Source organism: Euleptes europaea, chromosome 19, assembly GCF_029931775.1.
Source record: "Euleptes europaea isolate rEulEur1 chromosome 19, rEulEur1.hap1, whole genome shotgun sequence".
Lineage (NCBI taxonomy): Eukaryota > Metazoa > Chordata > Lepidosauria > Squamata > Sphaerodactylidae > Euleptes > Euleptes europaea.
Window position 1 is genome coordinate 3,578,341 of NC_079330.1, and position 15,434 is coordinate 3,593,774.

The 15,434-nt window shown below is 49.8% G+C and overlaps 1 protein-coding gene across 9 annotated transcripts in view; it reads right to left on the reverse strand.

Annotated features, from left to right (window-relative positions):
• Positions 1–6,881: 6,881 nt before the first annotated feature.
• KIF1B (kinesin family member 1B) overlaps positions 6,882–15,434 on the reverse strand; it is a 111,924-nt gene continuing 103,371 nt past the window's right edge. For all 9 annotated transcript variants that reach the window (XM_056865624.1, XM_056865623.1, XM_056865621.1 and 6 more), the window contains 11 exons: positions 15,104–15,218; positions 14,465–14,598; positions 13,415–13,476; positions 12,736–12,881; positions 11,628–11,867; positions 10,382–10,453; positions 10,128–10,249; positions 9,572–9,721; positions 8,594–8,786; positions 8,123–8,241; positions 6,882–7,087 (listed from right to left, as the gene is read on the reverse strand). In XM_056865624.1, coding sequence (XP_056721602.1) covers positions 7,045–7,087; positions 8,123–8,241; positions 8,594–8,786; positions 9,572–9,721; positions 10,128–10,249; positions 10,382–10,453; positions 11,628–11,867; positions 12,736–12,881; positions 13,415–13,476; positions 14,465–14,598; positions 15,104–15,218 — 1,396 coding nt within the window. In that variant the 3' untranslated portion in view covers positions 6,882–7,044. The remainder of the gene's footprint in view (positions 7,088–8,122; positions 8,242–8,593; positions 8,787–9,571; positions 9,722–10,127; positions 10,250–10,381; positions 10,454–11,627; positions 11,868–12,735; positions 12,882–13,414; positions 13,477–14,464; positions 14,599–15,103; positions 15,219–15,434) is intronic.

Below are 15,434 nucleotides of genomic sequence, written 5' to 3' on the forward strand. Positions count from 1 at the left end.
GGCGCTGGCTGGCTGGCTGGCTGGCTGGCGAGGGCTGCTGCGTCGGGCTGGGCAGGCGGCGGAGCTGGCTGTGAGCCTCTCCCCCTCCCCGCCCCGGCCAGCCGCCGTCCGGGCCGGCCCACCGCGGGGAGGACCCAGCGCCGCTCCGCCCAGCTCCGCCCAGCCCAGCACGGGTCCCTCGCCTCCGGCCACGGGAGGCGGAGAGCGGCCGGCGCGCGCCGCGCTTCCCAGGCGCAGCAGACCGGCCAGGCGGGTCAGCGGCGCCGTGCGCTTTTACGCACGGCCGAAGACCAAGATTGGGGGCGGCGGCGGCGGGGGGCTGGATTTGCCCCCCCCCCCGCCTACCCATTTGTAACAGCGGCCTTTGGGTTAGGCTTAGACGTCTTACTTTGCCGTCCATGCGTACAAGGAAGGTATACTCCTTCATGAAATGATGCCATGAAGGACTTATGAAGCTTGAGAAAGTATTGCCTGAAATGGAATTATACCGGATTTCCATCGCACTAGGCCCGGTTTTTGCTGCCTAAACTATTGCATTTGCACTTTATGGACTCATAGGAATTGAGCAACTGTGCCTGATGTTTATTCATTGTAACGCCTTGCGTTTTCACATTGGGTCTCTTTAAGGCCATTTTGTACATAATTATTGTGGTGTTCTGCTCAATTTGGATTGTGCTTATTAGAACTATTTTGAATATATGTTATCTAAGAGCAATAACCCTGTTGTTGTTATCTTTTTTGCACAATATTTACTGGTGCTTTTGCTTTGAATTGCTATAACTTCCAATTAGCACTTGTAGCCGTTTGTGATTACAACCTCCAGGGGGTGGCTGGGGAGCGCCCGCTATGACAACGGATCTCCATGCGCTAGAGATCCCTTCTCCTGGAGAAAATGGCCACTTTGGCAGCTGGTCTCTATGGCATTGAAGCCCCTCCCCCTTTTCAGACCCCACCCTCCTCAGACCCCACCCCCAAAACCTCCAGGTAATGCCCAACCTGGAGCTGGCAACCCTAGTTATGCTCGCCAACCCCCAGGTGAGCCCTGGAGTTCTCCCAGAATTACAGCTGGTCTCCAGAAATCGTTTCCCCTGGAGGAAAAGGCAGCTTTGGAGAGCGGACTCTATTGCATTACATCCCTGCTGAGTTCCTCCACCCACCCCCAATTTCCATGAATTTCCCAAGCTGGAGTTGGCAACCCTATTTTTTCTGTTTGCCACTGTTAAATACATGAACATATGAAGCTGCCTTATACTGAATCAGACTCTTGGTCCATCAGTCAGTATTTTCTACTCCGACTGACAGCTGTTCTCCAGGGTCTCAGGCAGGGGTCTTTCACATCACCTACCTGCCTAGTCTCTAACTGGAGATGCCGGGGATTGAACCTGGGACCTTCTGCATGCCAAGCAGAGGCTCTACCACTGAGCCACGGCCCCTCCCAAAGAAGAGTTGGTTTTTTATATGCCAACTTTCTCTGCCACTTAAGGATCAAACCAGCTTCCAATCCCCTTCCCCTCCCCACAACAGACACCCTGTGAGGTAGGTGGGGCTGAGAGAGCTCTAAGAGAGCTGTGACTAGCCCAAGGTCACCCAGCTGGCTTCATGTGGAGGAGTGGGGAATCAAACCCCGCTCTCCAGATCAAAGTCCACCACTCCAAACCATTGCTCTTAACCACTACACCACACTGGCTAACAGAAATGCATCAGCAGCATCGACAGACACTTCATGCATCTAATGAAGCTCTGACGCACGAATGCTTATGGTAGGGTCAGGTTTGCTGGTCTGGACTCGTTTTATTTCACTGTAAATAGGACGCTGGCAGGTCTATTATTTTGGGTGCGGTGGAACACAGGCTGCTGCACTCATCTTGTTTGTGTCTTCCTGGAGGCCCCTGGTTGGCCACTGTGTGAATAGACTGCTGGACTTGATGGGCCTTGGTCTGGTCCAGCAGGGCCTTTCTTATGTTCTTATGTCAAGCTTTCTGTATGCTGCGGGTTCCATGTCTTTTTCAAATGAGAGCATTCAGCCTTGATTGCAGCATAGTACGAGCACTATCACTCACTCAGTTTATACCCCAATGGGGATCCAAAACAGCTTACAGCATCCTCCTCTCTTCCATTTGGGGGGAGGGTAGCCCTCTTCTTCTAGCCACTCTTGGAAACCCAACAAATTCTGATCTGGCAGAGCACTTCAGATGTTGTTTGTGCACAGGTCCGTTCCAACATCCACAGCAATCTCAGGAATCAAGATCAGGGACACAAGATCTCTCTCACACAGAAGAAAAAGAGTTGGTTTTTATATGCCGACTTTCTCTACCACTTAAGGAAGACTCAAACTGGCTTACAATCACCTTCCCCTCCCCACAACAGACACCCTGTAAGGTAGGTGAGGCTGAGAGAGCTCTAAGAGAGCAGTGACTAGCCCAAGGTCACCCAGCTGGCTTCGTGTGGAGGAGTGGGGAAACCAACCCGGTTCACCAGATTAGCATCCATTGCTCACGTGGAGGAGTGGGGAATCAAACCGCTCCAAACCGCCACTCTTAACCACTAAACACCTTGAAAAACACAGCACCCAGGGCAGCAAAGGGGGGGGGGGGACAGCACACACAACTGTGACTTGCTAATGCCTTGGAAGGCTGCATCTTTATTAGTTTTCACCTTGTTCACTAACAGTTCAGTGGTGCAAAGTTACCATACACAAGAGTTAGATAGTATTTGCATTGCACACCTAAAGGCTATACAGCAAATGGATCAGAATTAGTACAAATACATGAATTGTATTTACATTTTGTATACCCAAGCTCCAAACATCAGATATATTTACAAAATAAAACATGGAGGAACAAAAAGTCGGAAATTAATAGTGTACAGTGTTGTGAATGTACTTCTTTCACCAGGGCGAGATCGATTTTTTGGGGAAACAAAACATGAATTTGTTCCAGAAGGCCACTTATGCCGCGCAGGCCAAGGAGGACGACGTTTACGGAATGCTTTCAGCAAATAGGAAAAACACCCCAGTATGGGTACGGACCTCCTTTCCTGCTTCAGTGGATACTGACATTATAGTTCAGCTCTGCTCTGGACGAGAGCATCGCATCAGCAACACGGAAAGCGGAGCAACTTTTTCTGTGTCCCGAACACACGAGCGTTCCCTCGTTAAACAAACGGCACTGGCCTTAAACTCACAGCACTGCAACCGCTAAGTCCATTCAAGTATTATTTGAGTTTTGCGTCCCTGCGCTCCGACAGCATAAATGGCCTTCGGAACAATAACAAACTAATCAAGTCTCCATTTCTGTTTCCAAGTTGGCTGTTTCTGTTTGAGCGAGGAAGCACGAAGTTTGATACATTCCTGCAATGTTATTTAAAAATAAAATTAAAATACAGATTGGACCACAGATTCAGTGGGGTGAAGCTTTTGGCCACCGTGGGAGACACGTGACACACAAGTTGAAGTCCTGTTTCATGTACATTCAACCACCTTCGAGAGCAGCAAGGTCGGCTTCCTCCCTCGTCTTCAAAGCAGCAGGTGAACAATAAAGCCGACAGAATGACTTCGGACTCCAACCAGCTGTTGATGGTGAGGAAGGGCGGTACCACAGATGCATAGACAGACAGTATTAATCGATCGCAGAACACGCCGAAGGGCAGGAAAGCCCGAAGGCTCGTCCTGTTTTAGTGTGCAATTGAGCTACAGATGCATAAATATACATTTACTTTATAAAACAAAATTAAATATTCCCTGTAAATTATTAGATAAAGCAGCGGAAAAGGAAAGTCTTTGCTTTGAAACACCATAGGGAAAGTGTGGAAAGTGGGGGAGATCAGGACAAACCTTCCCACCGGTTTGGATCCCCCTCCCCGGACTCCTTGGAACAGGGATCACTGGCCAGAAGAGTTAAAGTGCGTTGCTTTAAAACAAACTAAGAACCATTCCAGAATGCTCCAGCTGAACAGGGACCGTGCTTGTGGTTCTGACTCTGGGAACCTCATTATTGGACCAAGTTATTTTATTTTAAAAATGTATTTCCTTCATTGAGAAAGCTGCAGACCCAACGTTAAGAGGCGAGAATCCAATGTTGGTGACCCCCTTCGAGGTCAGGGCCCGTGCCCAGTGGGTTGGATGGCCCCTGACACGGTGCAGAGCCCCCAACTGTCAGTCCTGAGAGCTGGCTGACTCTAGGACCTCGGCCACCATCTAGACCCTCGCAGCTCTTGAGGTCAGGTTGTGGCTTCGCCAGGAAGGAAGGCGAATTGGCAGTCTCCCCCACCCCACCCAGCTTTCCCCTTCCAGATTCTGGAACACTGAGCTGAATTAAGATCCTTTTGAAAACAGGCATTCCTCTTTGTTTATCGGAAAGGGGCAGGGGAGCGTTTGGGCAAGAACCGTTGAACAACTGCGGAAAAGCCGCCAGTCCAAGCGAGGGCCCGGCGCTGCGCAGGACATTCGATTAGTGTTCCCAGAGCAGATTAAAGCTCTATTCCTGAAACAGCAGGGGACAGCTGAGGCTGGGAAGAGCAGCCTGCACCTTCTCCTGGTCTGCCTGGCTCATCCCCAAACAACCCGAGCAGACTGATAAAAGTGACCTTTGCAGAAATACGGTGCTGCAATTCCCAGTTGCATGTTGGGTTCTAACCCACTCAGGTTCCTGCACTCGAGCTCTTTAATGCTTACGCAGAACCCCCTGGGCTGATCGCTCACCCGAGGCAAGCGATCTCTCCAAAGCGAAGACTTTCCAGCCTAGTTTTGTTCCAAGTTAAAAACAAACGAACACACATACATGAAAGTTATCTCAGTGCACGCATAAATATCGCCACGTAAACGCTTTTAGGAGCCTCCTGTCCCACAAAGATCCCCACCATCATGCATCACTGAAGGTGGCTGCTGCAGCATCTCTGCGCTCGTCACGGAAACATAAGACCATCGTTAAAAACCATTGCAAAATCTGCTGAGTTCCTGAAACAGCAGTCTTTGTTTGTACACCCACACACATAGGCAAGTGCATAGTGTGCCTGTTGTGTAACGGAAAAAATATATCCACTGTGCCGAGACTGACACAACCAGAGTATGATGGACAAAAACCACACAGGCCTCCTTCCCCCTTCCAATTGATGACCAGGGGCTTCTAAAAACAATCTTCCTTTCTTGCCCACCCACACCCAACCCGGGGGCAATGAAGAGACCTTCTAAAAAAAGTGACAGGAATCCTTGCAGCCTGACCACCTGCTGATTCCAAAGAGAGGGGTATATTAAAGACACTCCCCTCTCTCCCGGACATTCCTAACTCAGTGCAATTGCAAGCTTAGAGAGGTCACATGGCATGGCTGAAACACCACTTCTCAAAAGGAAGTGAGGCTACTCTGTTGACAAGATATTCTTCCTGTATTTACAGGACAGAGAGTGTCTATTCAGATCGGAGGATGGTGCAAATTGAGACCGTCTTCCTGAGCTGACCCAGCGGGATGGATTTCTGGAGATGCGCCTACGATGGACGAACAGCAAGCGAACGTGCTCTGGGTAGACGAACCCCAGGCGGAAAATGTTCCATGGCTTTAGCACCTGGCCCTCCTGTGGACTAAAGTGAGCCCCAGAAGTTAAAGCAGGCTTGGAAAAGGGCAGAAATGGTGCCCTCTGGCCAAAAGGGACTTGGGGGTCATGCATTCACCACACAGAGGGTTGCAAAGGGTTTCACAGAGCCCGAAGTTCTCGCAAACTGCAGCAAGAAGGAAAACCTGTGTTTGAGCTGGACCGCTTCAGACAGAATGAAAGCTGGTCTGTGCATCCAAAGGGAAAAAAATCCCAGCACAAAGAAATCCGGCAATTCAAGAAGGGCTTACCTATGTGCGGGGATTTGGGCGTTTTGCACATTAAGGAACCTTCCTTTCTTGGATTCCACCCTTGCAGCTGTACAGCCGACGCTCAGCTTTACTACCTCATCTGTTCTGCTGTTATGGGAAACTTGAAACCCCCAAAGCGACGGCCCAGGTTGCCCAGCAGGCCAAATCACCCAAGCTGGATCAGGCAACCTGCTTTGTGCCTGCAGAGACAGAAGCAAGCTTCTTGGCTCCCGGATTTCTGAAGCTGTTCTAACCTGAGGCCTGCCAGGATCGCAGAAGAGGTACCGATTCCTTGACAGAACTGTGCAAAAGGTTAAGAGGAGTGGCTCCAACAACCGGGCCTTGCCAGTTCAAACTAAATGCCGTCTTACACTGTGGAAAGGAGATCCAGAAGCCAACGTTCGCTGGCCAAGCTGTGAGAAACTAGCTCAACTGAGAAGCTGGCCGTGCGACCGTCAAGTGCCGGGGTTTGTCACAAAACCTCCTTTCAGCCAAGCCCCAATGCATAAAAGCAGCAAAGTTGCCAAATGGAAGCCACAGAATGGCACACAGGAGAGAAGCAGCTTAGAAATGCTATTTTTAAAAAGTCAATGGATGTTGGGGGATGAAGCTGTCCAAATTCACAGGTGGTCTGATCGTGCAGAGGGACGCTCCATATTCTTGGTCCCGCTCCATGCACGCAACAAAAGATGTTTTTGCCGTCCTACAGGGCAGCACTATTGGATACTGCCGGATCACCAAAAGTCAGAAGAAAAGCCAAGGAGTATTCCAGACAGAGACATCACACACCACAGAGATAAAGTCCATCGGAATGAGAAACTGATCACCCAGAGAAACAAAATCATTTCCCCCCCTCCATTTTTTTAAGTCGTGCAGATAAATTGGAACCCAACGCCCTCCCCACCCCCCTTTCTAAATTTCCACTGTATCATTTTGTCTGTTTGGCCACATGCTACTAATAGTACTTTCAGCACAGGTGAAAACAGAAATTAAAAAAAGAAAACAGGGCAGGACCAGGGTTAGAAGAGTTGGGGGGGAAGGTGCCGAACAGGGTGGGGAGGGAGGTAGAGACAAGGGAAGTTAAGCCACAGGGTTACATACAAGAAGAGAAAAATCCGAGAATCACAGAGAAATGAGATGTATCGCTTTATCTATATCCAAAGGCGTGTTAGAGAGGAGAAAAAAACTGGACAAGGACCCCGTGTGGACTCAGTATTTCAGCTGGCCCGAGCGTCTTCGGGCGAGTTTGGATCTGCATGAGAAAAGAAGAAATCAGTCTCCCACGAGCTCCTTCAACACCCCTTCTCCCTTCTTCTGCCAGCTCCTCCCCTCTCCCTATTTCTACATTTCTGTGACAAAGATGGACTCACACACAACCCGGCATCTTGAAAAGACTGGAACCTAAAACCAGCAGCAGAATTTAAAACTCCAGGCTAGGCATACCACCAAGAGCAAAATGCAGCGCTTGGAACCCTTCAGCTGCTTCCAGCAGGCTTCCATTATATATCAGACCTAGCAATACATAAGCTGATAGAGCATCAGCTGTTGTCAGAGATGGTGGCCTCGACAGATCGTGCACTGGGGCCCTCTGGCCCTCCTCACTAGGACCAGGGCCGTCATCTTCCACGCCAGCAGCAAGATGGAGCCATGCTGTCCATTTCCTGCTCTTGCTTGCATATACAGCGTGGAGCCCCCTTTCTCCAGGGGTTCTCCGACCACCTCCTGCTTTCCTTGTCCTTAACAGGAGAGCAGAGCCTGACCTGCTCTACTTCTAGATACTTGATTTTTTGACCTCCGCTCCTCCCCACCCAACTTTATCCTTGCTAGCTTCCTCTCCGCCCTGACCTGGATGGCCCAGGCTAGCCTGATCTCGTCAGATCTCAGAAGCTAAGCAGGGTCAGCCCTGGTTAGTATTTGGATGGGAGGCCACCAAGGAATACCAGGGTTGCTGTGCAGAGGAAGGCACTGGCAAACCACCTCTGTTACTTGCCATGAAAACCCCAAAAGGGGTCGCCATAAGTCGGCTACGACTGGACGGCACACACACACAGAGCTTCCTCTCCACAGCTGAATACGGAGGACAGCACGAGGTGTACGTGCAACCTGTCGCTTTAAGGTGGCTGGCTCCGCCAGGTGTATCGTACCTGCCAGGCTTTAGTGCAGAGTGCTCTCTGACCTCAACAAGCCAAGGGGACTTCTGCTCCCTCCTCTCTCCCCCACCGCCCTAAAATCCACAAAGCAAACAGCTGCTCTGCTTCGGAGCTCGATCCCAGCCTGCACCTCTTACCGTATTGTGCCGGCGAGAAGGGGGTTGAAGGCGTACAGCCAGTCGTTCATGTCTTTGTCATTGATGGCTTGAAGCAGGACGCCACGGTGCCTCGTGCACACGGCAAACGTGTTGGGGGTCTAGAGGGTTCAAAAACAGAGAGCTCCTGAAAGTCAGTGAATCCTTTCGAAGTGATTCCCAGACTACGGGGTGAGTCCCCCGTGACGGGCCTGACACTTATTCATTAGCACGGAAATGGGACCCCATGTGCAGCAGAGGTTCAATGTGCATTTATTCACAAAGACCAGTGAAGCTGTCCTTAAAAGTGAGGACCACTGTGGGGAAGAAGCAAGAAAAATTCTCCACACCGAAAGAGCCACTGAGCGCGCAGACAAGACAAAACGCTTCCCAGATGACAAGTAAGTAGGGAAATCGACCCACACAACCCTCAAAGGAAGGGGGTGTTATAGGTTCCTGGGAGTCGCAACTGACCTTCACCATTGCCTGCTGATCCTCTGAGTACTCCACCTGAGCCGTGGAGAGGTTGATGATGCCCCTTTCCACAGGGTCTTTGTCGCTGTTGTAGATGAAGACGTACGGGCGACGGACCACCACAAAGTGCTTGGCCCACGATGGAGAAAGGGGCTCCTTGAAGTGTAGGTAGCCTTTCTTGGAGACCACAGAGCTGGAGATGAACAAAGAAGAGGAAGATTTGGAGGGTGAAGGACCTGGTTGGGGGTGGCTCTCAGGATAACAATGAACCAACAGCTCAGGGGAGGCCAGAGGCCAGAAGGTCCCCTGAAGAAGCTCTGGCAAAGCCAAGTCAAGCTAGGAGGCCAGATTCTGGGGGTCTGGAGACCAAATCCTATGAGGAAAAGTTGAAGGAGCTGGATATGTTTAACTTGAAGAGGAGAAGACTGAGAGGGGATATGATAACCATCTTCAAGAACTTGAAGGGCTGTCATATAGAGGATGGTGCCGAGTTGTTTTCTGTTGCCCCAGAAGGACAGACCAGAACCAATGGGTTGAAATTAAATCAAAAGAGTTTCCGTCTAGACATTAGGAAGAATTTTCTAACAGTTCAAGCTGTTTCTTGGTGGAACAGGCTTCCTCGGGAGGTGGTAAGTTCTCCTTCCCTGGAGGTTTTCAAGCAGAGGCTAGATGGCCATCTGTCAGCCATGCTGATTCTGTGACCTTAGGCAGATCATGAGAGGGAGGGCATCTTGGCCATCTTCTGGGCATGGAGTAGGGGTCACTGGGGGTGTGGGGGGGAGGTAGTTGTGAATTTCCTGCATTGTGCAGGGGGTTGGACTAGATGATCCTGATGGTCTCTTCTGATGGAACTCTATGATTCTATTCTATAATTCTAAGTTGTGCTTTTTGTTGAAGGAAGGACAGAACTAGGGAGGCAGACATTCCCTCCCCACAGAGTTTACCGTTCTCACTTGCTACAATAACTCTGAGACTCACCCAGGTCTGATTTCCTCGATATCAGGAACAAGGTTCAGAAACTCATTTTTGCCGGCCCTGGCCAAGTAAGAGGCTTCAACGGGTGGCATCAGTTGGAACGACTCACCCTCTCCACCAGGACTAGAGGCGCGAGAATTCGCTTCTGGAGTCCTTTCAAAAAAAAGGGGGGGGGGGAGAAAAATGCTTAGCCTGACCAAGAGCCAGCAAGGCTGATGGATGAAGACAATCGGCTGCATTCATCACACCCAACCATGGTTTGTGCAAATCATGGCTCAGAATCCAAACCAAGATTCAGTGCAACTGGTTTTCATCTTCCACTCAGGTGCATACATTCATTTCTGTCTCCATGTTGCCACAATTTCTGCAGGTGCTGCAACAGCCACAGCCAAATCAGATACGCATGTGCGCGCGCACACACATCCAAAAATCAGCAGAGAAAGAGGAAACAATGATGGAAGGGAAGGAAGCAGGGGCAGCAGGCTCTGCAATCTGCCTACTGAGTGAAAGGAATGCCAGGGGAGGGACGGAGAGAGTCTCCTCCATCAACTCAACTCACTTCTGATCCACGGAGTTGCACCTCGAGTCTGAAAGCGAGGGGCAGGTCGAGGAAGGCGTCAGGGTGGCACTGCTGAAACTCGATACCGATGGGTCCCGTCCAAGCGGAGAAATATCGGACAGCTAGAAGGGGAGGAAAGTCTGCCAGTGAGCTTTGTGCAAGTCAAAACTAAAGTATGGCTTCTTTTAAACAAGTAAATAAGTCTCCAACCCAAGGTCCACGGCTCTGTATTTGGCAAACCATCGTCCACGTACCTTACAATCACTGATGCTGTTGTAGACCTGGTTGAATTCACGGTTGAAAGTGTGAGTGAGAAGCTGCAGGCACTGGAAAGAAAGGAGACAGACATGGACAAAGATATATATATATATATATATATATATATATATAATAATAATAATAATAATAATAATAATAATAATAATATCTGGGCAGGAACCTAGAGGTATGAAAAGGAATTGAGATCAGGGAAACCTCTAGCCCCAGTCGGAAGACTCCTTGCCATGGCCCTGAGTGCTCAAATAAATTAGGCAAATTCTAGTCCAGAACTAGCTTCCTTGAAGGCCGCCACATACCTGAACATTCCTATTTTGGAGGCTGACTTTTGTGGCTTCCAATGGCTATTCTGATTTTTTTCCCTCTTACATGCAACTGTTTACTCCCTGCTTTTATTATTCTTTGCTGCCTGTGTGTTTAGATTCCTTTGCTGATTTTTTAAATTTAAATGTGTTTATAAATATAATAAAAATAAAAATATTTTTATGTTTTCTAGCCATTGTTGGCCCTGGGCATAAAAACTCTAACAAGTCAAGGGTATAAAACTCTAACACTCAATGCATAATGCCAGCTGATAGCAACTCTCCCCCAAACAGGAAGAGCCATAAAGATGCTGACAGCCCACTGACGCCTGCCCTACAGGGCCACAACAGATGGGCACTTCCTGGATTTTTGATCATTTTGAGCTCCAGATTTTCCATCGTCAGAGAGTACCAGCGAGGTACACAAGACAGAAAAGGAAGGTTAGAGTGCTGGATCTGAATTGGAGAGATCTGGGCACACACCCATGCTTGGGCCACAAAGCTATCCAGATGATTTTGGGGCTCAGGCTAATGTGTTTCACAGGCAGCAGAGGAGAGAGGTGGGGAAATGGAACCACTCCATTCATGTACGCCACTCAGAGAAAATACAAAAGAACGCCCAGGGTCAAAGAGCTGCACGCTCTACTGCCTTGGGCAACTTGACTGCCTCAGCCAAATCTTCCTTGCAGAGTTTTATTTCTTGATTCGCACATGTTGACATGGCTACCTTCTGGCTTACCCGACTTGGCTAACAAAGAATTAAAAAGCAAAGCAAAACCCAAGAGCCTAACAACGAAAACCAACAAAAAATACTCTCAATGAGCACAAAGGTTTGTTTCACGTTGTTGATGGTATCAACCCCTTTGGACGGGAGGGGAATGAAACCTCGGCGGCTTCCAGGCAGCTGCGGTCTTTTCCGCACCTTGGTAGCCAGCTCCTTCTCCCGGTCCACCAGGCTCTCGATGTCCGCCGAGTCGTAGCCGCTGCTTTCGCTGGGTGTGACGGCACTCTCAAAAGTGGTGGACGAGATCTGGGAGGAGATGCTGGTGGAGGTGCTGAGTGTCCCGCTGCTGAGGCTGGGGGACAGTGAGTCGCTCAGGGACTTGGGGACGGTGTCGCCCAGCTTCTCCCGCAGCAGCAAGAAGTGGCGGGTCTTCTCCACCTGAGCAGTGACAGAAAACGGCACTCGAGGACTTTCCTCACCCTCCGGTATCCCGACCGACCGGCTCTTCTGCTGCCCTTCCCAAGCCCCTGACTTTCTAAAAAACCCCAAGCAGAAAGGGTCAGAGCTAAAGACAGGCCCTGGTGGGATGGGACGCTGGTGGTCAGTTCTGGGCACCGCAATTTAAGAAGGATGTAGACAAACTGGAATGTGTCCAGAGGAGGGCAACAAAGATGGTGAGGGGTCTGGAGACCTATGAGGAAAGGTTGAAGGAGATGGGTATGTTTAGCCTGAAGAGGAGACAACTGAGAGGTGATATGATAACCATCTTCAAGAACTTGAAGGGCTGTCATATAGAGGATGGTGCCGAGTTGTTTTCTGTTGCCCCAGAAGGTCGGACCAGAACCAAAAGGTTGAAATTAAATCAAAAGAGTGTCCATCTAGACATTAGGAAGAATTTTCTAACCGTTAGAGCGGTGGAACAGGCTTCCTCAGGAGGTGGTGAGCTCTCCTTCCCTGGAGGCTTTTAAGCAGAGCCTAGATGGCCATCTGTCAGCAATGCTGATTCTATGACCTTAGGCAGTTTATGAGAGGGAGGGCATCTTGGCCATCTTCTGGGCATGGAGTAGGGGTCACTGGGGCTGTGTGGGGTGTGTGGGGGGGAGGTAGTTGTGAATTTCCTGCATTGTGCAGTGGGTTGGACTAGATGACCCTGGTGGTCCCTTCCAACTCTATGATTCTATGATGCTGCACGACTAGCGGTTTAACTTGCAGCTGCTGCCTTTCGTATTACATCTCAGGGAGGGGCAGTGCGCCAGGGCGCACCTCCCAGAAGGCTGCTCTGTGATGGTCCCTTCCCAGCTCTCACCTCATGCAGCAGTTCCAGTTTCTCCAGTTCCCACTGGTGCTCCACGATGAGACTATCCCCCCGGGGCCTCCACCCTGCCAGGTTCTCTTCCCCACGGACGTAGGCCACGGACGTGTCCAGGACTTTCCTCCTCCTCCTCTGCATTCCTGAGAAGAAAGCAGCTCAAATTAACAGCCGCCGAAACAAAGCCACGTTAGAGGTCGCAAATAACGCTGCCACTCGAAGAAGAAGAGTTGGTTTTTATATGCCGACTGTCTGTACCACTTAAGGAAGAATCCAACTGGATTACAGTCACCTTCCCTTCCCCTCCCCACAACAGGCACCCTGTGAGGTAGGTAGGGCTAAGAGAGTTTGAAGAGAGCTGTGACTAGCCCAAGGTCACCCAGCTGGCTTCGTGTGTAGGAGTGGGGAAACCAACCTGGTTCACCAGCTTAGTGTCCATTGTTCATGTGGAGGAGTGGAGAATCAAACCCGTTTCTCCAGGATCAGAGACCACCACTCCAAACCACCACTCTTAACCACTACACAACACTGGCTCTTGCCTCCTGACCACATCTATTCTCTTCCCACCATTGGGTTAAGCCGCTTCAGTGGCTTCCCAGTTTCTTTCTTTCACTGCAACAGTTCAAGGCTAACATTCATGCTAGCATACATTCATGTGTACCTGCAGTATTCTTACCTGGGCTGCCGGTGTCTGCCATTTTGCACAGGCGTAGCTCATAGATGCCCGTTACTCGATTGCTGTTTCCCACAAAAAGAAGACAAAACAACACCGGATGAAGAAAGCAAAATCATATTTTGAAAAATAAGCCAAGGGCTAGAGACCAGGCTGCTAGAAACTCGAGTACCTCAAGAAAGATCACGTTGTTCGAAGTAGGAGGGGCCATTCACACAACTAGGTTTTAATCGCATGAAAGCTTGGCTGTATGAACTGATGGTCTCAGTGTCCTCACCATGTCAACACAACACCTGTCTCTAATTAAAACAAATTTCTCCTCGGGCAACCGGCTACTTTTTAAAAATTAAAACCGAAACAGAAAATGTATTAGAGGCCCCCAGTATGCTATTGCCATAAAAGTTTCTGGTGTAATTCCAAAAGGCAACTTTCCGAGTATTAACTCTCCATTCCTCTGACATTCATGGGCTTCTGTACTGCTGTGCCATCCCAAGTCTTCAGCATTGTTAGGAGATGCTTGTCACTGGAAAAGACTGTTCAATAATCCCAACACAACTACATGCAGATCTGAAGGACTGCCAGCTCACACGTGAACTCCACTGTTCGGGACTTCTTTGGGGGCCCTGATCCGGATGCCCCACCTTCGGAAGTAAGACCTGTCCAAAAGACAGCGCTTTCTCTACGGTGGCACCTCAGTGATGCCACTTCCTTCCTGCAATGTACCCTTTTGCCTGGTAACTAATTTAGTTTTAAAGTTTTAAGTGCTGGTTGAAAAAGGCCTTGCTGGCCTTCAGGCTGCCTTAATGTCATTACATGAAGCGCTTGGGACCCCTTTGTAGGGAAAAAGGCAGGCCACAAATATTTTAGTAAGTAAACAGAAATATTAACGGATTGTTCTGTCCAAGCTCACTCATGGTAGCTTCCCCCCAAAAATCACGTATCATGATAAAACAATAAAAAACAGCAGAAAAATGCCATAAGACAACTGGCAGCATTAAAGAAAACTAAAGTCAAACCAGCAGCAAAAGTTCATCATCACATCATCCCACTTACGAGTCCGGGGATTTGGAATAGCCACTGCCAAAGAGACTGCGCAACGAACGAGGAGGGGAGATCTTGGCATCCCGTGAGTAGAAGACCATGCACACATCCTTGGTGATGACAGCTGGCTGGATGCAGTGGTCCAGCTGGATGAAAGGGGGAGAAAAACCCCACAGGCTGTTCACATCCTCCACTTGACCAGAGCAGATGTGTTTAGCTTTTCTAGCATTCCCAGTCTCTTCCCAACACCTAACTGTATTTTTAGCTTCATCCAGCCGTCAGCCACTGGGTGGAACGACAGACCGGCAAAGGTAAGACAGACTTGGTTTCAAATGACTGCCTTCCCCCAGCATGCACCAGCCTTCACAGTGGCCTTGAACACACGAACACATGAAGCTGCCTTATACTGAGTCACACCCTCGGTCCATCAAAGTCAGTATTCTCTACTCAGACTGGCAGCGGCTCTCCAGGGTCACAGGCAGAGGTCTTTCACATCACCTGCCTAGTCCCTTTAACTGGAGATGCTGGGGGTTGAACCTGGGACCTTCAGCATGCCAAGCAGATGCTCTACCACTGAGCCACGGCCCCTCCTCTCATCTCTCCCTTCTGTTCTTTTCCAGACCCAAGCAGTGTGACGCAACATACACTCACCTCCAGGTAAGCAGAGAGGGTCATGTAGATTTTCTCTCCGAAGGGCGTTACTCGGTTCAAGAGGAGGGAGTTATGAAGGGAGCTGTCCCAAACAGCCTCAAAGCGGTAGAAAGTCCTGGAAGCGACACAGCAGACGTTCAGCCAAGACTCTGCCAGGGAGCCCACTGCAGGCCGCTGCCTGACCACCTTGCCCCAGGATGTCGTTCAACAGAAACAGGGGTGCAAACTTTTAATTACTGTTGCAAAAAACTTCAGGGCCAACTTAGAAGGACCCTGCTTTTGGCTGGTATGCCCACTTCTTTTTGGAAGTGAGGGCAGACAGGTCCCTTAC